This window comes from Pleurodeles waltl, chromosome 1_1 (assembly GCF_031143425.1).
Source record: "Pleurodeles waltl isolate 20211129_DDA chromosome 1_1, aPleWal1.hap1.20221129, whole genome shotgun sequence".
In the NCBI taxonomy this organism is placed as follows: Eukaryota; Metazoa; Chordata; class Amphibia; order Caudata; family Salamandridae; genus Pleurodeles; species Pleurodeles waltl.
The window spans coordinates 529119607-529145800 of record NC_090436.1 but is presented as its reverse complement, the minus strand read 5'-3'; the positions used below and the strand labels follow the sequence as shown (position 1 = coordinate 529145800).

General features: G+C 44.3%; 1 protein-coding gene across 4 annotated transcripts in view; it reads left to right on the top strand.

Annotated features, from left to right (window-relative positions):
• SKIC3 (SKI3 subunit of superkiller complex) overlaps window positions 1-26194 on the top strand; it is a 1026707-nt gene that overhangs the window by 562617 nt on the left and 437896 nt on the right. For all 4 annotated transcript variants that reach the window (XM_069225585.1, XM_069225575.1, XM_069225607.1 and 1 more), the window contains exon 34: window positions 19161-19272. In XM_069225585.1, coding sequence (XP_069081686.1) covers window positions 19161-19272 — 112 coding nt within the window. The remainder of the gene's footprint in view (window positions 1-19160; window positions 19273-26194) is intronic.

Sequence of the window (26194 nt, the reverse complement as noted above, 5' to 3'; positions counted from 1 at the left end):
TTGGAGGCGAGCACAGCTTGACAATGCAGCCTTTTTCCAGTTCTGGCTCACCTAGCCTGCACCATGACTATGAGGGCAGATTCTCTGAGTCGTCATTCCAAAATGACAAACATAATCTCCAGATTGGAGGATTCTCGGTTTTCTGCTACGCAGTTCCCCCAGATGGTTCCCTATGGATACTTTTAGGTTTGATTGGTCTCAGGGTATACCTTATTCATTCACCCCCCAAAACAATTATCTCAAGAGTCTTGCAGGGGGATTATTGAACACAGTCTGTCCTGATCCCCTGAGACTCGGCAAGAAGGATTTTTTAACTTGATCTTTTGGAATGTTTTGGTCAGGGTGGTCAGTTCCTTCACCCTAATCCTCTAATGCTGATGCTGCACACGTGGAGATTAAGCAGTGCCAACTAGCAACCTTCTGTTTTCTTACAGAAGTGGCAGATGTCTTCATGGCTTCCAGAAAGCTCATATAAAATATATTTATGCAAGTTACTTAAGTATGTTTGTTATTGGGGCTAGACAGAATGGTTAAATCATTTCTGGTAACGTCTTTCTGATTTTCTTTGCTTTGTACTCTCTCTTCCCTAACAGGACTTGGCAGTTGTTATTGTAAACAGGCTAATAGGCTGTTTTTTCCACCTTAGCTTACCTCCAGTATTCTTTATTATGTCAGTACCGTTTCCACAATGAGGTTTGAATGTAGTGTTAGCTTCTCTAATTGCCTCCTCATTTGAGCCAGTGCACAGCAGCCTGGTTGATCTTCTGATACTGAAAATAATTTTCTTTTCCCCATGAGTCAGCAATTGCATGCCCCTTCTTACTAGTAATCTTTCATGGTGTTCTACCAGATTAACTAGTGCTTCTTGCACTACTGAGAAGATGGTAAGGTCCCACTGTTGTAAGTAATATTTTAGGTGTTGTTGGATTGCCTTGAATTTAATAAAGTTCATGAAAAAGGAGTGAGGAAGTAGCTTTGTTACTCCAATTCGAGTTTTAGCTGGGGGTCGCGTAATCCAACAACACCTAAAATATTACTTACAACAGTGGGACCTTACCATCTTCTCAGTAGTGCATTTCTCGTGGAGGACTAGGGTCCATGTCCTCTGGTTTAAGCTCCCACATTAGGATATGGCATTTTAATCCAGGAAGTCTCTGGCTTGGACCCTTTCCTTGGAGAAACTAGCGCTTCTTACCTGCCATGCACTTCTTACAAAAATTATATGACCATTCACAAGGATCCCCTCATCACATGGTCATCTTTCCTCCCGCCTCCTCACCCATCAAAGAGGAGGAGTGACTGTGTAGACTGTATTCCGGGCATGCAGTGTCTTAATATTTCTGGTGGATACTCTTAACCACCGAATCCTCAAGTTTGGAATATATCTAGTGTCCAGAATGGATCCGGAGAATCGTTCAGTAAAGCTTGCATGTGCCTGTCGGTGGCACAGTGTCGCTCTGTGGTGAGCTTGACTGTGGAAACAAGGTCCTTGTGGTATCCTAGGAATCTGGGTGCGTGCGTGTCCGGCACGAGATGAAGGTGAGAATGTTGGGTTTGCTCGAGATGCGGCTTGTGGAATAGGAGAGCGACAGTTGAAGGGGAGAGAAGAGGACGCTGGTTGGTGTAGGGCTAATCGTTTGGCGTATAACCTAAATAAATCATCACCACTTCATTTAACTTTTGGTGTTGTTCGTGACTACCTCTTTGCCGCCCCTCTTACATTGGCGACGAGGGTGAAAGTGGAACTGATTCTGAAAGTGGAGTCTGCGGAAGGGGAACGGTAGGCAGCTCTGGATTAATCTCTATTGTACTAGCGCCAAGAGCCCTGACAACACGTCTGTGGATCTTCGTGGATCTTCTCTGTCAACTTGTTCACGCCCAGGTATTTCATTTCGTGCTGGCGTGTTTATTTTATTTTAATCGGCTTCAGTTACCCTTCGAGTTTCGGCGCGCGAGAGCCAAACGCGCAACCCTAGCAACAGCAGCCATAGAAATAACGCGTCTCGTGCTAGAGGTTTATACCTCGCCAGGAACTCACGCGCACCCCGACAACAGCAACTTTTGACGCTCATTGACATTTTGTGTCATCTACTGAGGCCAGTCTGCTCTGATAGCTGAAGGTGAAAGGAATTCGCCCCAAGGAAAGTTTAGTCAATACTATAAAAAAATTACCCAGTCCACAAACTAAAGAAGAACTTGTAAAATTCCTAGGCATGGCGGAGTTTTATAATAAGTTTGTCCCACGCTTTGCTGAAAGAACTTATTACATGAGACAATTGTTAAAGAAAAAAGCAGAATTTAAGTGGGATCAGGTATGTGAAAAGGAGTATCGGGACATCAAGGTGAGCTTGGATAAGGCAGCAGATTTAGGGAGCTTTGATGCACACGATGAGATTATTGTGATGACTGATGCCAGTTCTAAGGGTCTTGGGGCGGTTTTGTTACAGAAAAAACATGGTCAAATGAGGACTATTCTTTTTGCATCCAGATGTTTGAAGGGAGCTGAATTCAATTATTCGGTTGTTGAAAAAGAGGCGCTTAGTGTCTTTTGGGCAGTAAGAAAACTGAGGAAATTTTTGTGGGGACATAGATTTCAGATTGTGACTGACCACAAACCTCTGGTAGAGGTATTTACAAAAAAAGGAATAGAGTTGATCTCACATAGAATCAGGAAGTGGGTAGTGGCATTGCAAGAATTTGTATTTGTAATCTCTTATATGCCGGGGACATTAAATGTTCAGGCTGATTGTCTGTCGAGGTTGTGTCCAGACACGGGAAAAGATGATGAGATCATTGAAAGAGGGTGTTTTGCAGACATTGTAGCTGACGAGGAGATAAAGGTCTGCGTTGTCACTGAGGGAACAATCTCAGAACCAATGTGGTTGGATGAATTGTCGAAAGACGTCATCTTGCAGGATGTAGTGAGTAAAATTACAAATGGTTGGGGTGTCAAAGAGAAACTGTGTGAAGAATTAACAGGTTACTGGCAGGTCAGGAATGAATTGTCCGTAGTTGGTGGGTTATTGATGAGAGGCAGCAAGTTGGTTCCACCAACTAGCTTGAGAAAGAATCTTATTAATTTTGCTCACTCAAGCCACTTGGGCATCTCCAAAACAAAGGAGAGATTAAGGAACGCCTACTGGTGGCCTGCCATGGACATCATGGTGGAAAGGGTAGTGAGGAACTGCTGTGAGTGCGCTTGTTCAGATAAGGTATTAAAGTGTAGGGTTCAGCCCATGGTCATACGTGAGGAATCTTCCGGTCCCTGGGTTGACATAGCCTTGGACATTTTAGGCCCAATTAAACTGAAGTCTGTTGACCGGTATATTTTAGTCTGCATTGACATGTTCTCCCGTTGGCCAGAAGTCAGATTTGTGAATTCGGTTGAATCAAGAGACATAATTAATTTTCTTGATGACCTGTTCGAAAGAGAGGGCTTTCCCTCTACTTTACTGACCGACAATGGAGTGCAGTTTGTTTCTGATGCAACAGAGTCCTTTTTAAGAGAAAGGAATGTGGTTCACAAAAGAACCGCTCTTTATCACCCAGAGTCTAATGGTGTTGTTGAGCGCTTTATAAAAGTGCTGAAACAATGCATGCAATTAGCACTTATTAATAATATTGAGTGGGAGGGTGAAGTAAAAAAAAAGGTTCGGGAGTATCGTTTGACACCACATTCCACTACAGGGGTGACTCCTTTTCAGTTATTCAAAGGTAGAGTTCCTTACAGTGAGATTGAACCCAGATGGGTTAATGAGAAAAAAAAAGAGGTCAGTGATCAGGTTGATAGCATTGAAGGTTGGAGAGAGAGAGAGAGAGAGAGAGGTGAAAGAGAGAGAGAGGTGAAAGAGAGAAGAAAGTTGAGGTATGATGAGCGAAAAAGCTGTTAAAAGAACTGTATTACATGAAGGGGATTTTGTTAAGATAAGATCTCCAAGGAAGGAGGGAAAACCATCTAAGTTCAAGGGTCCATTTAAAGTCATAAGACTGTTTAGGAATGCAGTGAAAACAGAAGATCATAGGATATGGAATCTGAATAGGGTGGCTAAGTGTTCGGGACCCGATGTAGAAGTTCATGACTCTCAAGGTATCTCACTGGATGTTCCTGCTCAAGATATCTGTATCGCTCCAGGTGTTACTAGAATACGAGGCCCAGCTGAAACTCGACCGAAAAGGAATGTTTCAAAACCATCATGGTTCAGGGACTATGTAAAGTGAACTGTGAAATGAACTGTGTTCTGTGACATCTTTATGGACTTTGTGATGCAATGTTCGTTCAATTTGTCTTGGTTTGTAAGCAATATTAATTGTTCAAGGGCCATGGGTAGTTTGTGTTTTAGTTTTGTTATTCTGATATGGGGAAGGTGGTGTGGTATCCTAGGAATCTGGGTGCGTGCGTGTCCGGCACGAGATGAAGGTGAGAATGTTGTGTTTGCTCGAGATGCGGCTTGTGGAATAGGAGAGCGACAGTTGAAGGGGAGAGAAGAGGCCGCTGGTTGGTGTAGGGCTAATCGTTTGGCGTATAACCTAAATAAATCATCACCACTTCATTTAACTTTTGGTGTTGTTCGTGACTACCTCTCTGCCGCCCCTCTTACAGTCCTCTCTGGTTCTTTCCACTTTAGCACCGACTCCACCAGTACCAGTCGACAATATGAACCCAGCAGAGATCTCTGACCCTATATCAGTCATCCTGATCCATGTCTGTTGCCCTGAGAAATTACAAAGGTGCAACTGGTGGCTATACAGCTGGACTCCAATCCAATACTGCTACATCCATTTCGTTCCAACTCCCTATGCCCCTCAAGACACTGATGATGATGATGAGAGGGACAGGTTCCTTCTCCCCCACTTTACTGATTGCAGAATTGCAAAATGCCAGTGGGCTAGACATGTCACGAAAATGGTGGTAGGCTTGCCACCCTGGGCCACCAGTGGAAGGAAACGTTTTGTTTGCTGTGATAATTTAGAGGTCAGCTGTGGTACTTGAATTATAGTTGTCCACTGTAGAGCTGAAGACTAATGTATTGCCTGACGTGCATCTTGTGAGCCATTGTTGGCATTTTATAAAGCACTTACAGTAGCCCATATTGCTGTGATCTTAGCCGTTCTCATGCATTCCAGTCAGTCATTTGACCTGCGACTAGGGGGCATAGTTTAGTCCAAAATTATCTGGGCTTTCTAACTAAGCATATAACACAGGAGAAACTGTTCAATCTTCAACAAGGAAGGTTAATCCAAATTCCTTTATGACCAACCCTTTGATTAGGGAGTCGAAAAGTAAATCAATTCTTTCCGGACAAGAATATTTTCTGCGGTGAGTCTAGCATTCAAATTCATTAATGCCGTTTGTCTTCTGGGGAGGCACACCTATGCCCTGTGGGACATGGCCAGCAACACCTTGCTGTCTGTCCCGAAGGACCTCAGAGAATCATTAGCCCAAATTATACACCTTGGTCAGGATGCAGCTAAGTATGTGCTCCTAGCTGGTGTGGGCACCATGGACCATATAGGCAGAGCTATTGACACCAGTGTTGTGCTCAGGAGACACACCAGGATGCTCTCAACCAGGTTCTCTGAAGACGTGCAAGCATCATTACTTGCATGATATACGGAGAAAAGGCTGATTTAGTCCTAGAATGGTTGAAGAATAGTTGCTTCGCAGCATGGGCCTTAGATGTATTGAGGTCAGATAAGCAATTTCACCACCGATAAAGGAACTTGGGAGGCTATTCCAGGGGTATAGTTTATAGATAACACCAGCCTTCCCAGCATGTACTGCAGCAACCTACCCAGTCCTTTCGAGGTGGCAGTTGTAATGCCAAAAAAAGATGTTAAATCCAGCAGGGACAGCACTCCTTCAATTCTTCATCCACTTATACAGCACCTTCCAAGCTTTAGTATGCCCTTTCATGCCTATCTGGTTGGAAGCAAGAGTTTGCCATTTCCTCCTTGGCTGGAGGGGCATTACGTCAGACAGGGGGTGGGGGGGGGTTATGGGAGGTCTTGCAAATTGTTCATAGTGTTTGCTCTGTACCACCTAATTTCTTTTCTATCCCATCTTCCTCCCAATCAAGAGCTTGTTACGGAGGATCACTTCACTATCCTAAAGCAGAAAGCCAATCATCAATGTCCAAGGGTGCTATCAAGAGGGTACCCAACCTGTTGAATGGTGAGGGATTCTATTCACCTTTCTTCCTCATTACGAAGAAAGTCTGAGGCCTTTGGCCTTATCTGGACCACCATCTACTGAGTGCCTTTTTGAGAAAGACAGATTCATAATGTTTATGGTATCTTAGATAGAATTAGCTCTGAACTCAGGAGCCTTGATAGTGTCCTGGAACTTGCAGGACACATTTCTGTATACCTGTCCTGCTGTCCCACAGGCGTTACCTTCGGTTCAAGGTAGGCGAGGGCCACTATCCATTTACTGTGTCCCATTTGGAATTACCTCAGCCCTTAGTGTGTTCACAAAGTGATGGTGGTAGTTGTATCCCATCCTTGGAGTTCAAGGTACAAATATTCCTGTAACTCGATGACTGGTTGTGGAAGGGGGTTTTGCTGTAATAAGTCATAGACCACTTCCAGACGACGGGCTAATTCCCAACAAAATTAGGTTTCACCATCAACAAGCCGATGTCCCGCTTGAGCCCAATGCAGAGAATTCCATACATCAGAGGAATTCTAGATATGTTAGCATTCATGATGCTTAGGGTCTTAAGGAGGATGGCTCTGAGGCTTCCAAGTCTCCTGTACTTGTGTAGCTTTCTCGTTCCAAACCCCTGTTCCTGCATGTGGGTCCTGCTGTGGACAGTTAAGTATCAATGGGCCAGTGCCACCACTGCCTCTCTGTCTCAGTTCACTTTTTAAAGAAAATTGCAGTGGTGACTAGCAGATGCCGCCCTGGCCTGTGGCAGGTCACTCTCCCTTCCACACCCAGGGTTCATGGTGATGATGGACGCATTGTTGCTGAATTGGGACAGCCATGGTGAGGAGGTGGAGAGCGGATTCTTCTGGCCTCTGGCAGAGAGCCAGGTCATTATCAACCTACCGGTGCTTTGGGCAATCCGTCTGGCCATGAAAGTCTTCCTCCCATCAACCTATAGGAGGCTGGTGTAGGTCCTCACAGACAACACAACCACATTGTAGTGCATCAGTTAGCAGGGGAGCGTAGGGTTCTAGATCCTGGGCCAGGAGGGGCTACCCTCTGCTGGACCAGGAGAACATTTCTGTGGTTGCCAGCCACCTAGTGAGTTCCCTAAGTGCCAGATTAGAGCAGGTGTTGATTAGCAGACCACAAGTAATGCCTTCACTGCAAGCTGGCACGTACCTCTTACATCAGTGGGACACACCATAGCTAATTCTATTTGCCACTGTTGAGAACATACATTATCAGTAATTTCATTTGTTGGAGTTTCCTACAAGGTGCTTCTTAGGTGACCCATTTTGGCTGGAATGGAAAAGCAGTCTCCTGCACTGTTTTCTTCTGCTACCAGTCTTGCTTTAGGTTCTGAGGAAGATAAAGACAGACTGGGACCAACTCATTATCACCCTGGCCTGGGCCAGGAAAGTAAGATACCTGATATTCCTTGGTCTGAGCATTTGTCCTCTGATTAGGGTTCCACTTTGTATGGATCTCCTGTCTCAGCAACAGGGCAGGGTTCTTCAACCGAGTCAGTCTCCATAACTTGTACCTCCTTGCCGAGAGATTGAGCAGCTGCAGCTGTATACTTTGACTCACGGACCAAGTATATGTCATTCTTGCAGCAGATGCATTTCACAATATCTCTATAAGGTGGGGGCTAAGACAAAGTTTGTATTGTGCCTGAAATACAAACCCTCTACAAGCTAAACGTTGTGATGTTCTTTTGTTAGCCCTTCCAGACCTTGCGGCAGGAATAGTGTAAGGTTGTTGGCCCTCTCAGCCTTTCTGTATTGACCAGACTTACCATCTTTGCTTTAAGTCACAATTTGTCATGTGTTTTATAAAATATTTAAATTGCATGTTTCCTCCCAAACTGTTCAAAACATTTCTTGACTTTTCTCATGTGCACACCCTTTGAGTTGATGTGCAGCTGCTCCATGAGACTTTAGACATTTTAAACGGTTCTTTTCATTGCCATCATGTCAGCACATTGTGTGAATGAACTCCACATGCTAGTGTTGCAACTGCCCTACAACACATTATTTTTATCCAAATTGGTATACAGGACCCAGATGACTTACCTACCTATGTCTGTGACTCGTTTCCAAGGTGGCCAGTTGATAACTTTGCCAATGTTTTTGCCCACTTCACCTCTCAAAAGCTGAAAAGAAGCTCTATTATTAGACCCTAGGAGAGCACTGAGGTTTTACATTGAGAGCAGAAACAACTGTTGTGCTGATGATCAACTCTTTATGGTGTTTTCCATTGCAAAGCAGGGCAGGGCAGAGTAAAAGGTGGCCCTATCAAGACGGATAATCTTCTGCCTCAAGCCCTGCTATGCCCTGGTCGAGTGGCAAGCACCTGAAAGCCTCTGGGACCATTTCACCAGTGCCAGTGCCCCTTTAATACTGGAGAGGTGCCTGTTCTAGAGATCTGGTGGGCTGCGACAATAACATCGGTGCATACATTCAGAGTTGACCACTGCCTTTACACTCAAGTCCTACAGCAAGATTGGTTCTACAGGACTTTTTCATCTGAGTCAATTCCTCAGACTTTCTATCTTTGGGGGCTACTGTTATAGCATCTAGTCTATAGGTGAAGAGTCTGCAGATAGTAGACAAATGATTTACCTTCGATAATGCTCTTCCTGGTGGATACTCTACTTAACTGCAGATTCTCTACTGTCCTCATACCTCACCATTCTATGTAGTGCCCCGTTTGTCATCTAAGAAGGTTCCAAATAAGAAATTCTGAGAGAGACTTTTAACCAGAGATTCCTTAATTTGTGAAGGTTCCCTAGGCATCACGCTGGCTCTTGAAACTTTAAAGCAGTACTCCTGCATGCCAGCTGGTAGCATTTTGCGGCCCTGCACTGACCTTGTTCGAAGATATATACATAAGTGCCACCCTTATGAACCGACAACAGTTCTTGTCTTTCTGCACCTTCAGATGCAGATCGGTCTTCTCCTTGGTCTTTCAGATCTCAAAATGTATCAAGATTTACCAATGTGCAAGGAAATATGCCTGTCTCTAAAATAAGAGGGTTCAAATTGTTTAGGGACTGCTCATGACGTGTGCCTTTTAGTGTCTGTGGTTGGAGTGTGATTCGACAACCTGTGACAAGTGTGTCTAGATGTATCCAAAGTCCATACAGGATCATGAGGCTAAGCTCTGTTTCACGAAACACAAGACTCAATCAATCCATCAATCAAAAAAATGTATTAAGCGCGCTCTCACCCGGTAGGATCTCAAGGCGCTGTTGGGGGAGGTGGAGGGGGATGCCGATTTACTGCTCAAAAAGCCATGTCTTGAGGTGTTTTCTGAAAGTCAGGAGGTCCTGGGTCTTGCATAGGTTGGTGGGGAGGGAGTTCCAGGTCTTGGAGGCAAGGTAGGAGAAGGATCTTCCTCCAGAGGTAGTGCATTGTATGCGGGGGACTGTGGCGAGGGCGAGGTCAGCAGAGTGGAGGAGATGAGTGGGTGTGTGGAAGTTCACTCGTTCATTGAGGTAGGCTGGTCCAGTGTTGTGGAGGGATTTGTGGGCGTGGATGAGGACTCTGAAAATGATCCTTTTGCTGATGGGTAGCCAGTGAAGGGATCTGAGGCGGGCGGAGATTTGTTCATGGAGTGGGAGGTTCAGGATGAGACATGCGGCTGCGTTCTGGATTCGCTGGAGTTTCTGCTGAAGCTTGGCTGTGGTACCAGCGTAGAGGGCGTTTCCGTAGTCTAGTCTGCTGCTGATGAGTGCATGGTTGACGGTTTTCCTGGTTTCTATGGGGATCCATTTGAAGGTCTTTCGTAGCATGCGAAGGGTGTTGAAACAGGAGGAAGTTATGGTGTTGATTTGCTGGGCCATGGAGAGAGATGAGTCTAAGACGTTGCCGAGATTGCGTGCATGGGAGGAGGGTGTTGGGGTTGGTCCTAGGGCAGTGGGCCACCAGGAGCTGTCCCATACTGTCTTGTTGGGGCTGAAGATGATGATCTCTGTTTTGTTGGAGTTGAGTTTGAGGTGGCTTGCTGTCATCCATTTGGCGGATCGAGTAGTCCAGCTTGGAGGTTTGTCTTGGCAGTGGTGGGGTTCCTGGTGAGGGAGATGACGAGCTGGGTGTCGTCTGCGTACAAGATGATGGTGATTCCGTGAGGGCGGAGGATGTTGGCGAGCGGGGCCATGTAAATGTTGAAGTGGGTAGGGCTGAGGGAGGAGTCTGCATGACACATCTCGTTGAAGTAGACAGGAAGGTCCCATTCTCGTTCCTGAAGTTGTTCATACAGCAGATTATCATAGTGGTCAGAGTCTTCGGGTAAGTTCAAGAAGAAGCATAAGAAGTCAAATCTGGAATCTGCATCTTCCTGCCACTCTCTTAACTTCAGAGAGAAAGCGAGGGCATCAGCATGCCTCCTGGTTTCACTCCTAATCTTCATTAGAACCGATTCTTAGTCTGGTTCTGGGGTGCCCTGAATTTTCGAGTCCGTTGGTGACATTACAGCAAATATAGGCCATGCTGTGTGTTGTTGGCACTTTACTGACCCTTTGAGCCCTAAGGATCCAAATGGGCTCTCATTCAAATATCCGACAGAGGGTCTGTCCTCGGCACTGTTTGTTCCCCTTGTTGCTGCTGATAGTGTTTGGCCAGCAGAGTAGGAGGATTTTCCTCAGACAAGTGTTGATGAAGGTCTGGACTTTGTTGGCGGTGGTCACTGTTGTCCTCCAAGTGTCTGCTCCATACAAAAGGGCTGATTTTAGGTTGGTGTTAAAAAGCCTTGTCTTTGTTTGCAGCTTTAGGTCCTTTGAGCTCCCGATCTTTTTTAGCTGAATGAAGGCAACCCCTGCTTTGCCAATTCTTGCATTGACCTCAGTGCATGAAGGCCTCTGCCTCTTCCAGTGCATTGCCTGCGAGAGTGACTGCAGTTGTGCTGGCCATGTTAGCCTTCAGAAGCTTGGCCTTTCCCCTGTGGATGTTGAGGCCAAGTTGTGCTGATATGCCACATTGTCTGTCTTCTCCTGCATCTGCAAATGGGTATGGAAGAGTTGGGCCAGGTCACCTGCAAAGTCCAGGTTGTCGAACTGCATCCAAAGTGTCCATTGGATCACATTTCTTCTTCTTGCTGTGGATGTCTTCATGATCCGGTCTATAGCCAACAGGAAGAGAAAAAGCAAAGAACCCTGAAAGGCTCTGGTCCTCACTTGGGAGGCTTCCATGAGTTGTCCTTCATGGTCTACCTTGCATGTCATTCCCTCGTAAGAGCTTGTGATGACTCTTACAAGTTTATCTGGCACACAGTAGTGGTGGAAGAGTTTCCAAAGGGTCTCTCTTTCCACCCTGTTAAATGTCTTCTGATAGTCGAAGTTAACATAGAGGGGAGATTTCCATTCATTCAACAGCTCAATGATGTGCAATGTTGCAGTCTGGTCTATGTTCCATTCCATTGACAGCTCAATGATGATGTGCAGTGTTGCAGTCAGGTCTCTGCAGGATATATCTTTGCGGAAGCCGGCTTGCTGGTCTCACAACTAAGCGGCAACTAGTTTCTTCATTCTGTTCAGGATGACTGTTGAACACTTTGCCGGGGTTGATAGAAGAGTTATCCCTCTGTAGTTTATGCAGTTATTTAGGTCACCTTTCTTGAGGATCTTGATGAAACATCTCTCCTTCTAGACTGATTGCACCTTTTTCTCTTCTTGCATCCTTCCAAACATGGGATGAAGCATGTGTACTGATGTTTCAATGTCTGCCTTCACTGCCTCTGCAGGAATTTGGTTAGGTCCTGCTGCCTTCCCATTTCCCAGATGTTTGATGGCTTGCCATATGTCTTCCTTGGTTGGTCTGCAGCAGTCAATTGGCACGTTATTGTCAGCTGGCTGTATGTCTGGTGGAGACTGCAGCACGGGCTGGTTTAGTAGTTCTTCAAAGTGTTTCACCCATCTTCTTGTTGGCCTTCCTTACTCACGATTGTCTTCCCGCATTTGCCTTTCACAGGTATTTTGGCTTGCTGTATGTGCCAGAGGGTTTCCTTGTTATGTTGTAGTGCTCACTCAAGTATCCATGGCTTGCTTCTTCCTGGCATTCTGTGGCAAGACTGTTGATGAATCTTTGGTGTCTGCTCTTAAACTTTGCTTTCTTGTTGGGTTTAGTGTATTCACCTTGAGATTTCTCTTTTTTTGCTCTTGTTCGGCGGATGTTGACAGCAGCTTTCTTTTCCTTTCTCTCTTGGATTTTGTGGAGAGTCATGGCGGAAATCCATTCTTTATGCCTGCGTTTCTTCCCTCCTGGTAGGTTGATGTAATTGTTTCTTTGGTTTTCTCCCACTAGCTTTCTATTGGGTCTCTGTTGTCCTGTAGTTCTTGCAGGACTTGAAACCTGTAGGTGACTGAGTATTCACTCAGTTTCTGTACATCTTTGAGGACGGTGATGTAATATTTCTGGCATTGGTCTGTTGATTCTATCCATGCTTTCTTCAGCTTTAGCCTGGCTGTCAAAAAAAGTATGATTTGGTGCCACGTCTGCTCCTCTCATCACTCACATGCTGCAGGAACCTCTGGAACTTCTTGGCAATACAGACATGGTCGATCTGATTCTCTGTTGAATGGTGTGGTGACACCCACTTTGCCTTGTGTATTAATTTGGGTGGGAATACTCTACCGCCTACCACCGGACTATTCAGGGCACAGAGATCTGTGAGCCTTTCGCCACTCTTGTTCATGTCACCAAGGCCATAGTGGCCCATGACATCTTTGTACCCTGTGTTGTCACTTCCAATCTTGGCATTGAGGTCCCACATCATTATGGTCATGTTTCTCTCAAGGGTTTTCTCCAGGGTGGACTGAAATGTGTTCCTCTTCCCTTTCCTTGCTTCCATTTGTAGGTGCATAGCACTGAATAACAATCATGTTGATCCTCTTTTGCTTTGTGCTATAGGTTGCTGTGATGGTTCTGGGACTGTCGGCTTCCCATCCAAACAGAGCTCTGTTGGCTGCTAGCATTAGCATCATTGCTACTTCCTGAGTGTGGGGTGGTGTTCTCTTCTGTGTGTCTAGTATACAGCAGCATGCATTCCTCCTGGAGTCAGTCTTTTCTGTCCCAACTGTGTCCATCTGGTCTTGCTGATGCCAAGCAGGGCAAGGATGTATTTTTTTATTTATTTCTGATGCCACTTGGATTGTCGTGGTTGTCTTGTACATAGTCCTCACATTCCATGTCCCGATGGTGGTGATCTTGGTCAAACTCAGGTGGACTGGCTTTGTGGCTTCCAGGTATTTCTGGCATTCACCACGAGGCGTCTGAGCTGTCCGTGAAAGAGATTCCTCTCCCAAAGGCTGCAATGTCTTTTGGTTGACGGTTCTGTGGCTAGAATTGTTTTTTTACATGGTGAGGTAGGTATCACCACTTATGACCATTCTCATTTCGCAACTGGGCTTGGGCCCAGTCATGGTACTTCTTCAAATTTCGATACTTGCCCTTATCACTTGGTAGGACCCCACACTTTACATAATCTTTTTGGCATGGACTGAGACCGCAACATTTATGATAACAATTATGTTTCTAATATTATGGGGAAAACTGTTCTGGTGAACTTCAAGGTGCCAGTGGTCTGGATACCCCTCCCGATACTAGCCTTGTTTCTCCGCTGGTCCTGCCACAGAGAAAAGCACCTACTTCGCATTAGCCAGAATAACTGGCTGAAACCAACTCTTAACCCTTAAATTCTGTCTCTCAGATAGGGCCCCCTAGAACAGCTAATCCATCCTAGAAATTTAACACAGACTTAGAAGAAGATGCAATATTTGAAGTTACACTTGAGGATATGACACACAGTTATTTAAAAAAATGTAGGCTCCGCATTGACAGCGCTAGCTGAATGGGGGGGGGCCTATTAGACAGTGATTAGGGGGCATTGCATAGGTAGCAGAGTTGGGGGTAAACGCACAGCTACAGTTAGAAATCTGTGAACCAGTGCAACTCCTGGAAACCCTTGAGAGGGATCATCTGTGTGGGCAAAATAATAGAGGGTGATTAAGAGACGAAAAAGAGAAACTTCTAACATTAGTCTAACAGATGAAAAGGTATGGCTATAAACATTATCCCTGGAAAATGCTTTATGAAAGGGACAAAGGTAGGAGGGTACTGGTGTGGTAAGTCAGGAAAAAAGAAACTCCCTGATCCTAAGTATTTGCAACAAGAAAATATGTGTTGGTATACTCCCAGCCTAAAATCACGTTTAAGGCCTATTGTGATAGGCTGTACGCCTCAAGGGGAAATACAGACTGACAAACTCTGAGCATATATGTAGAGGATGCCTCAACTACAAGGCTCCCTAAGGAATATGTCTTACCTATAGAATTTTATACGGCCTACATAGGTGTTCTGGCCTCTAAGCTGACGTAGGTCTTTACTGAGGCAGATCATTGGGATGTCTACCTTCAACAGTGAGGAGCCGCAATTATTGTATCCCTCCCTAAGAAGAATAGAGATGGAGCATACGACTTAAGGCTTAATGTTGAATACAAGATACTGAGCAAGATATTAGCAAACAGAATAGGGGGCATGATCCAGCCTGATCAAAATGGGTTAATCCCTAAGCACAGCACTGTGCCTGATATTATCAGGCTAGTACAGGTACTAGACCACCTTCTCCATGATTATCCTAAGGCTCTGGTGTTCTCTCTAGTTATAAAAAAAAAAAAAGGCCCTAGATTTCCTTCAGAGGGAGTTCCTGTTTGCTGTTATGACTAACGTGGGCTAGGGCCTTGGATTCTTGGGTTTGACCAAGCTATTATATATAAGCCTAGCTCAGGTTAAAACAAGACTCCGATTCGAACAAGGATCTTATATTCTGAAACCTGCATTATTAGTAGGAGCACAAGACAGGGCTGTCCTCTCTCCACCGTCTTGTTTACCATGGTAGTGGAGCCATTAGCCCTATAAATCTGACAGGGTTCTTGCTGTTACTCATATATCTAATTTTAAGTGAATTACATGTTACTACATCTGCAAGGGGAAATAGCAGACACAGGGTGGGAGGATGGAGGACTTTGGAAAGCTGTCTGGGCTGAAGGCAAATTGGGGCAAGTCTTGTGGATACTCTGTCTGTGAAACTGTAGCAGACGATAGACCTTTGCAACTAGATGAAGATATATAATGGAAGTCAAACACGGTGAATTATTTAATCGTCCCATATTTAAAACTGAAAATAGTCTGCTGGAAGGGACGATTATAGCAGCTTTGACCTCTTTAAGCCAGGCCATTACATTCTGGCAAATATTACCCATATAGTCATGGGCAGAACAGCTCTGTTAAAGATGGTCCTTCTCTCTAGGTTAAGATATTTTTTGTCCACATTTTTCCTAGTCTTCCAAACGCTTAATTGGATGCTTGCAGACCATACAAACAGCTGCAGGGTTGCATTGATCATATTTTTGCTACCTGTGGATGAGGGCAGTGGAGCTGCGCTGGAATTAGAGCTGTACTATCTGGCCGTAGAACTACAGTGGGTGTCTAGATGGTGAACTGCTTCTTGGGATTGCATGGACAATGGGAACCTGGATACACTTTTACTGACTGATCTCACACAATTGTTGATCAACCTCTTCTAGAAACGCCATTTTAAAAACTAGGGTATCCTGATTAGGACACTTCACTATGACTGCACTAAAGCTGTCCAAGGAACACACTAGAATCCTGTGTTCACTGGAGATCCCTCTGATCTCCTTAACAGCACTACCACATCAGAAGAATTGGAGTGTACTGTGTGGCTGGTCTGAGAATGGTCTTGCAATATTTGTTGACCTATACACAGGGGGAAGCTGCTTAGAATGTCACGAAATCCATGCAGACTGTGAAATCCTAGGCGGACATTTCCTAATTTATGGCACATTTCTGCTGACAATATACAGGTCATGGAACAAAGACATATCAGAAGCACCAATGTTTACTTGCTTGAAATATATCTGTACCTTAGATGGTACACTCATGGTAGTAACCCTCCTGTGTAAATCACTTATAGTCCAATCAAAGAATGAAATTCTGTGCTGTGCAGCAAATGGTCCGGGGAGTTCGGTTCACCCTTTACTGACAGCAGTTGGATTAACATACTCAAACTTTCCCATAAGGTATGCAGGAATTCAGGTTTAAATGAATTCAAGATTACTATCTGTGCAGGGTCTATTTTATCCCCAAGCGAATCAATCACATGTTCCCTGATGTAACTGCTGGGTACACTATTTGTGGAAAAGAGGAGGGTGACATTTATTATATGTTGTGGAGCTGCCCCTTGTTATGTGTTTTCTGGGACAGAATTATACCATTTATGAACTGGTATACAGGCAGGAATATCACGAGGACCTGAGTGGTGTGCTTGTTGGCCCTCTTCCCAATGTCAAACTACCAACATGATGGGTAGATTTTAAGGTCTGGTGCTCATACTGAATAGGATCTAGATCTCTATGCGCTGGAAAATTTTGGGAGACTGAACATATGGAAGTGGGAAAGGGAACTCGGTAAATGGGCTGATTGCGTGGATGCTCCACTGGAAAGCAAATCTTTATGGGGTACTGCAACATATAGTGCAAATCAGGAACGATATAATGGTGTGATGGCCACTACCGGACAGATACTACCCCCGAAGATGACAAAAAATGCAACATATGGCATTCATGAAGCTTCCACTAGTCTGACTGTTACAGGGCTGGGTTACTGATGCCAACCACCCAACATCAGCAATTGTATATAGTTTAATGGCAATCCTATTTTGCTGTACTCAGCTGCTCAAACAAATAGACTTGGAGGTGTTTATTAGCAACTGACTATTTCAGGGGTTATGTTGAAGTTTGTATTTTATTTGAGTTATGTGACGTTTACTTCCTTAGGCGCTTCATTGTTGATGTATCCCTTCATATGTTACACCTGAGTATTTTAATAAGGTACTGTTCATCATGAATACTACAAATAGTTATGAAATTGTTACACTATCAATGTTTTTGGCAGATTGGTGCGAAGCATGTTAAATAAAAAGAAATTGTTAAAAAAAGGTGACCACAAAGTACATGCCTATTAGAGGTGGTGAGATTCAGGCTTAATGTTCATTTAACTTTTTGCCCTTCACATTCAACATGAAGAAGGTAGTGCTCTAAAAAAATGGAGCATTGGTTTTGGTGGATGAGACCCACCTCAAGTAATAATTACAATCCTTGTCAGGGTGAACCACTAAAGTCACTAAAAAACTGTGATTAGCCCTCTGGTAGCTTGGCACAAAGCAGCCAGTCTTAACTTAGAGGACATGTGTAAGATATTTATGCAGCATTCAAACAATAAAAAAGTGAAAACACACAAAATAAAAATCCCAAACCAATTTAGAAACATTGAGTAAATGTAATAAATAAACTGACAACAAAATGACGAAAGTCCAATTAATTAGAACCAAAGAGGTGAATTTTTAATGATTGAATTAAAAATAACACAGAAAAGCCCAAAAACATCAATCGCAGCCATCTGGTTGCTCTAGACCATTTCAAAGCCAAACTTTAGGATGGAACACGATTGAGCTGAGGTTGGATACAGGGACCAGGTTCATCCTGGTGGAAAGTTTACTTTATGACTTAAAAACCTTTATGGAGAAAAAGTGCTTGTCGATGAGTTAGCAGCAGGGCAAGCTGGATCTGACCCAGGGCTTGATGGAGGGTTGCTGAAGAACAGGTCCCGGTGCTATTGTAGACAATGGTGGGAAAGCTCCAAGCAGGCAAAGTCCGTGCCCTGCAAGGCCTCAACTTAGATCGGATGCTGCTCGGCGTCTGTCCAGATGAAGCCCTATATGCTGGGACTTAGTAACTTTTCTGGAAGTCAGAACTCCTTCAGCAAGGCAAACCCGCAAGTTGAGGCCGACCGGCGATTCAACATTGTCAGCTGCTTTTTCAGTGGTGATCCTGGTCTCCGTCAGTTCTCCAGGCAGAAATTTGGTAAAACGTGTAGGCATCCTTCTTCTTGCATTTGGGGTATAACACGACTATACTGTAACACTAAGCAAGGGTCCAGGATGTTGGAGCACTACTTTGTGGTTCGGACTCACTCCGACAGAGGCCAGAAATAGGCTCCAGGGTAAGTCCGTTGAAACTGGTGAGCTGAGCAGTTGCAGGGAGAGAGGTCTCTGGAAGCCAGTTGTCTCAGTAGCTCAAACAAGAGGCCAGCCAACTAACAGTGGTGTGCCCTTTATCTCACTAGAGGCTTTTGGTTGTACATATAAAGAATCTATGGGCAGATGTATGAAACTTTTTTGCACTCGCAAACGGTGCGAATCGCAAAATTCGGCCGTTTGAGAGTGCAAAAAAGTGGTCTGCGATGCATGAAAGGCATTCGCAGACCAAAATTAAGAAATCGCAAACATTTCGGTTGTTTTTTTTTTTTTTTTTTGCTTTGCGATTCGCAAAATCCACATCGCAAGGAGATGCAGCAAAAAATAGCAAATTGTGATTTTTTGCAGAATGGCATTTTGCACATGCAAAATACCATGAAAAGAAACTAGGTGGTAACCTGCTGCAAAATTAAAAAATGCATTTAAAATGCATTTTTATATTGTACATGTAAAGCACACATGCCCTTTTGGCATGTGTGCACCTTACATGTCCCCCCAATTTTTTTTGGGGTGCAGCAGAGGGAGCCTTAGACCCCCAGCACCCTGGGGTTTTGCATTTCCAAAATTGCGATTTCTGGTTCAGAAATCGCAATTTTGGAAATGCAAAAAATTTGCAGCTATGGCCCAACAGGCCCCTAGCTGCTAATGGGGCCGGTATCGCAATTTGCGATTCGGTAATAGCATTTGCGATTTTTAAGAAATCGCTATTACCGAATTGCAAATGTGATACATGGCACTTTGTGAGTCGGAAATAGCGATTTCTTAAAAATCGCTATTTCCGAATCACAAAGGGCCGTGATGATACATCTGGCCCCTAGTGCTGTCAGTTTTGCGGCTCCTCTCTTATTGCATGCTTTGTCTTGTTTTTGATATGAAGTATTGTTTTTCTTAATAGACATCACACCTCTACACTGCAGTTAATCTTTTGGCAGCTGGAAGTCTATCATCTGACAATAAAAAGGATAACGCATTGAAGACCATCCAAAGGGCAGTCCATCTTTTTCCAGGTAAATCATTGCGTAAATATGTACATACCTTTATTTTGTGTCACATTAGCATTTCCTTGTTTGCTTTTGCCGTCACTTCTACATTGTGAACTATTGGCATTGATTTTGTTTTAGCTTATGAAAATCTGAAAGTAGCTATAACAGATAATTTGACGCACGTTCAGTTACAGCTGTCAGATTCTCTAATAACTCATACTGTTACACCCATAATATTGTTGATGTGTTTACACATATTACCGGAGTGCTCCAATGTCGATGGACCTTTGTTCGCATATTTATAACACATTGAACAAGCACAAATATATAACATACACATGTAGTCTGTTCACTAGAAAAACAAAGGTCAAAGTTGAAGCTACGTTTAATTTTGGTTATAAAGTGATAACATTTAAGAACAAAAACCCAAGCCATTCACCAAAACAGTTGAAGTGGAGTCATGGTTGCAAATTAAAAACAGAAACACTGAAATTCACAAGCTATGATTAGGACCGCTATCCATAATTTGTGCAACAGGCACACAATCTTTAATTTACACACCAGATACATTGCTCTTGACCTCATACTTGATGTGACAGATGCAACTACAAATGACATGAATAATCTTACAGGTGAGAGTTTGCAGCACGTGGTACTGTAAATAAAATGCTGTGCATGCTCCTGCCAAGTAGTGCTTGGTATGGACATTGCAAGTTTTTCTTGAAAGTAAAGGGCTATGTTTCAAGGTAATTCTACCCCTTGAGCCCCCCAGCCCCATTGACACCCAAAATGCACCATGCACCAGAACATGGACCACCACAACGGATTGCTTTTTCTGTCATTGGGTTTGGATGTACAAAGCTCTAGGATCGTCATGAACCAAATAGTAAACATGGAGACTCTGAAATTACTCCTGACAGCCTTGTGTGATCTTTGACTGCGTCAAAGCCAACATTGAACTTTAAACCTTAGGCTAGGTCGTATGAGAATTACTTGTAAGGAGGAGGGGTATGGAGCAACACACCCTTGAAGTTGTGTTCAAAATACAATAGTAAGTTCCCACGATCAGACCTACACAGTGACTGTAGCCTTTGTCTACCAAAGGACCACAGTAAATTTAATTGTTAGGCCTGTCAGTGCTTCTAGTCCAAAACACCAACCAGCATCAAAGGCGTATGTGATGGACGAATTAAGGAATGCAGCACCAAAGTTCTCTGGAACCATCTCCTGTGTCTGGCGTCAAAGACATTAAGAAAACCACTTAAAACTGGGAGGTCAATCTACTATGGATACTTAGACTCTGTCATTGGAAAACAATTGTCTCCGAGGTCCTCAAGGAAAACTACAGTTAGGATAAAGACTACATCTTGGCTTAAGAATGCATCACACTTTGCGAATCTTCCCTCCAGGGCTTGACCTTGAAGGAGCATTGGTTTCATGACAAGGAGTACCCTCAGGAGAGTCATGCCTTGAGCTTAGAATCACTCACTAGAAGACCTCAGGGTGTTGGGACCCACCTCTCTTCCTGTTCCCCTCAGTATCTCCACCTCCCCAACTATCTTCTCATACCTAAGCCCACATGGCCCCGAAAAAACAAGCTCAGTGCTGAGAAAGCCTTGAGAAGTCAGGCTGTAGCCTCAACACTGAGACACTCTGGTTTACCTTAAACCTCCTTGGAACAGAGTTCAACGAAGAAGTCAACATCAATACAACCATCTGCGGCAAGCAACACTATATCTGAGGAACAATAACCAGATGTGAGAGAAAAATACATATACTTCCTTTAAAAGGCCGTATCTGGCAAAACCACTTTCAACAAATCCACCGATCAGTCCACTCTCAAGAAACAATGCATCACCTTCGCGATAGCTATCTCTGAAGAACTTCGAGCATATCCATTATCAAAACTACCAAATCCAGGGAACCCTTCCTACCACCATAGTGTTTTGCTTCACTAATGACCGAGCTGAAACACTCATGCACTGACAAATCTCTGGAATGCACTTCTTAGACAAAAGAAGACGTTTATTATTTCACTACGCAAGGTTCCTAAAAGAAGATTAGCATGCTGAAAGCATACATTACAAATGGTCACAGCAATGAAATGAAAGAATGTGCAAATGATTCTCCACTGCAATATACACAGCAAATATATGTATCTATATTATAATGCAAAACAAATAATGAATTACAAAATATGCATTACCATGAGAATAGGGCATCACTGCTTCATCTCCCTCCTATTCAGCATCAGATCGCCAGATCCCAGAATCGATCGAGGAGAGAGAGATCAATTATCCTCACTGGAAGGATGGCACACTCCATCATCCTGGATGTGCCTGAGACCTGCAAACACTGTGTCCTTGCAGATTTAACTGATCCATAAGAGTAACCCCTCCATACAGATAACCAGGATGACCAGTGGTACGACTTTCATGTAGGTCCACAAAAAAATCCACCTTGCACCTCCAGTAAAATCATCAACCCCTGATGACAGTACTCTGCATACCATGTGTTTATCCAGAGAACTGGTGAACATCATAAAATTAATCTCCGTGTCATGGAAGTGGAGGATGATTTCCTTTTTTCAATGCTATTTAATACACAGTGGTGAGTTCAGTTGCTACCCAGGCTGAAAGGCATGCTTCTAATGGATACGTCTCAGCTCAGATTCTTGAAATTTAAAATATTGTGTAAGAACGTACTGTGCATTTCCACATCTTTTTTATTTTCTCTCCTCTTTTTTTATTCTTGGTCTGACGAGATTTTCTCTTTCATAATATTCAACCACTGTACAAAGGAACTCTGTCTACTCCAAAAAATCAGGATTTAAGCCATGCTATGTGAAACATCTGTGACAGACCTGCAAGAGGTGTATCTTTGGTGCTTGGGCTCAAAACATGGCTCTAAGTTGTGCAATAAATGCACCCTGATTAAATAAGAAATGTGAAGTGAAGCTGTAGACTGCTGAACACCTGTAGAAACGGCACAAGTCCTGCTCCTGCTCAGATTCTACAACACTAACTAATTCCTTTGCCTGAGGCTGTTCCTACAACAGGTCAAAGTCTTCATGTATATCCAAATCAAAGTCAAAGAGGAAACACAAAAAAGCCAAGTGGGACTTGATCTAATTCTGCACCTTTATCTCTTGAGATGTCGCAGGGATGTCCGCGTGTTACTCTGTTCAACTCTGTTTCTCTTCTGATCCATCAAAGAGCCAATTCTACAACTGACCGCTATGCAACCTGTGTTTTCTGGGTCATCAGCAACTCCGTAACAGATTGAGTCTTTCACAGAGGCCATGTTGCACATCTTTCAACTCTTTGGGTTCCTGTTGATGGTGCGCCTTTGCGTTTCAAGGATCCACAAGGGCCACAAGTTGAGTTACAGCTAGGTAAACCGCCCTCAGTGCACTCTGTGCTTCTCAAATCTGCTTTAGGTTCTGCACCCGCTTCAATGCCATCTTCCATTCGGACACCAAAATGTATGCTGGTCTGTTAGACTTCAATGCAACGGGCACTGGAGGAGGACCCCCTACCAACACCACTGTCTGACTCTGAACCAAACTTTTCTCGGCCTCAACAAATGTTGCATCCCAAATCCATTTTAATGCACCCAGTCCTCATACAATCAGAGTCAAATAAAACACTGCCTCAAGTGTATACCTGCCTTCAGGTGCTCCACCAACTTTTTGGCTCCTATTGCTTGAAGTCAGCCAGCTTTTGGAGATGACGATGCAGATGATGGTGATTACTTGCCCTATAGTTATGATGGCAACACTTGCTAGGTGGACTTAAGTAGACTTTCTTCAAGAATAGCAAAAGATCACGTCCTTCCGTTCCTTTTCATACTCACCTCTCACATCAGAGTTGCTTTCAGAGGAGACCTGACCATTTTGGTGCAGGCTTTATTGTCCAAAGGGGCCATAGAGAGGTTAACAGCCTCTGAAATAGTGACTTGTTGTTTCTGCTTCTATTTCCTCAAGCTGAACAAGGACAGAGGCCTTCTTCCCATTTCAGATCTCTGCCCTCTGAACCCCTACCTTTAGATGGACAGGTTCAAGATGCTCACACTGGCCCACGTTCTGTCTGCCATGTATTTGGGTAATTGAATGCTAGGCATGGACCTGTATTACGTTTTTTTTAATATATATATATATATATATATATATATGTATGTTCGATGGCATGTGTAGCTGCAGATACACATGCTGTGCACATCCCGCCATCTGGTGTTGGGCTCAGAGTGTTACAAGTTGTTTTTCTTCGAAGAAGTCTTTTCGAGTCACGAGACCGAGGGACTCCTCCCATTTCGACTCCATTGCGCATGGGCGTCGACTCCATCTTAGATTGTTTTTTTTTCCGCCATCGGGTTCGGACGTGTTCCTTTTCGCTCCGTGTTTCGGGTCGGAAAGTTAGTTAGAATCTCGGAAAAAATGTCGGTATTGTTTGCGTTCGGTATCGGGTTAGCTACAACAGATCGACACCGAATTTTGAAGAGCTCCGGTGGCCCTTCGGGGTTTTTTTGATCCCCCGTCGGGGCCTGGTCGGCCCGGCCACTTGCGACTTCAAGGCTGATGGAACGGACTCCATTCCGCTTCTGTCCAAAATGCCATAACAAGTATCCGTATACGGATCAGCATCTGGTCTGTAACTTGTGCTTGTCCCCAGAGCACAAGGAAGATACTTGTGAGGCCTGTCGAGCGTTTCGGTCCAGAAAGACGTTAAGAGACCGAAGAGCCAGAAGACTGCAGATGGCGTCGACGCCGACAGGACAAGAGGTTTTCGAAGAGGAAGCTTTCTCTATCCACGAGTCGGACTCGGAAGAGCTCGAGGTCGAAGAAATGCCGAAAACCGTGAGTAAGACGTCGAAACATAAGACTCACGAGAAGTCAACAGAAGCCCAGGGGACGCCACCGCCAACAGGCCATGGCTTAACCCAAAAAATAGGTGACCGAGCCAAGGCACCGAAAAAGGGCACGCTGGTGTCGAAGTCATCCGACTCCGGTCGAGATACCGCCACACAGCAATCTCGGACCCGAGACATCGGCTCAGAGAAATTTCGGCACCGTGACAGCGGCACCGAACAAATTCGGCACCGAGAAACCTCCACGCCGAAAATTACAAAGGTTTCTTCGGAGCCTAAAAAGACATCCAAAAAAATTTCGGTACCGAAACATCCAGCCTCGGAGCCGAAAACAGGTTCCTATACAGAGGAACAAGGATTGTCCTCCCAAATGCAAAAACATAGATTTGGAGAGGAACTTCAAGCTGTAGAGCCAGACTATACTCAAAGAAGGCTCCACATTCATCAAGACACAGGGAAGATAACCACTCTTCCCCCAATTAAAATAAAAACAAAACTTGCCTTTCAAAAAAAGGACAAGGAGCCACAGGCAAAGGTGGCAAAGAAAACAACTCCACCACCGTCTCCACCACCATCAGTGCACACATCACCAGTAGCAACTCCACCACTGATGCACTCCCCGACTCATACTGCCATGAGTCAAGATGATCCCGATGCATGGGACCTTTACGATGCTCCAGTATCGGACAACAGCCCAGACTCGTACCCTCCTGAGGACAGTACATCTTACACACAGGTGATCGCAAGGGCAGCTGCTTTCCATAGCGTCACCTTGCATTCCGAACCAGTTGAGGATGACTTTTTGTTTAACACGCTATCCTCCACTCATAGCCAATACCAAAGACTACCTATGCTCCCAGGAATGCTAAAACATTCAAAACAAATCTTTCAGGATCCTGTTAAAGGGCGAGCCATAACTCCAAGGGTGGAGAAAAAGTACAAGCCACCGCCAACAGATCCTGTTTGTGTTACAACCCAGTTAACACCGGACTCAGTAGTTGTCGGGGCAGCTCGTAAGAGAGCAAACTCTCATACCTCGGGGGACGCACCACCTCCAGACAAAGAGAGTCGCAAATTTGATGCTGCGGGCAAAAGGGTTGCAGCACAAGCAGCAAACCAATGGCGCTTTGCCAATTCACAAGCACTTTTGGCAAGATATGATAGAGCTCACTGGGATGAGATGCAACATTTGATAGAACACTTACCCAAGGAGTTCCAAAAAAGAGCACAACAAGTGGTGGAAGAAGGACAAAGTATCTCTAATAATCAGATACGGTCTTCAATGGATGCAGCAGATACGGCTGCAAGGACAGTAAATACTGCAATAACAATAAGCAGGCACGCATGGCTGCACACGTCAGGTTTCAAGCCGGAAATTCAACAAGCCGTGCTAAATATGCCATTTAATGAACAGCAGTTGTTTGGGCCGGAAGTCGACACTGCTATTGATAAACTCAAGAAAGACACTGATACGGCAAAAGCCATGGGCGCACTCTACTCCCCGCAGAGCAGAGGCACATTTCGCAAAACACCTTTTAGGGGAGGGTTTCGAGGACAACCTACAGAAACCACAACATCTCAAACAAGGCCCACTTACCAAAGCCACTATCAGCGGGGAAGTTTTCGGGGGAATATAGAGGGGGACAATTCCAAAAAAATAGAGGAAAATTCCAAAGCCCCAAAAGTCCTCAAAATAAGCAGTGACTTACAAGTCACACATCCCCATCACATAACACCTGTGGGGGGAAGACTAAGCCAATTTTACAAACATTGGGAGGAGATAACAACAGATACTTGGGTACTAGCAATTATCCAGCATGGTTATTGCATAGAATTTCGCGGATTCCCTCCAACAGTCCCACCGAAAACACACAGTATGTCAAAACAACATATAAATCTTCTAGGATTAGAAGTTCAAGCATTGCTCCAAAAAGAAGCAATAGAATTAGTACCAAAACAAGAACTAAACACAGGAGTTTACTCACTATACTTTCTGATACCCAAAAAGGACAAAACTCTAAGACCTATACTAGATCTCAGAATATTAAATACATACATCAAATCAGACCACTTTCACATG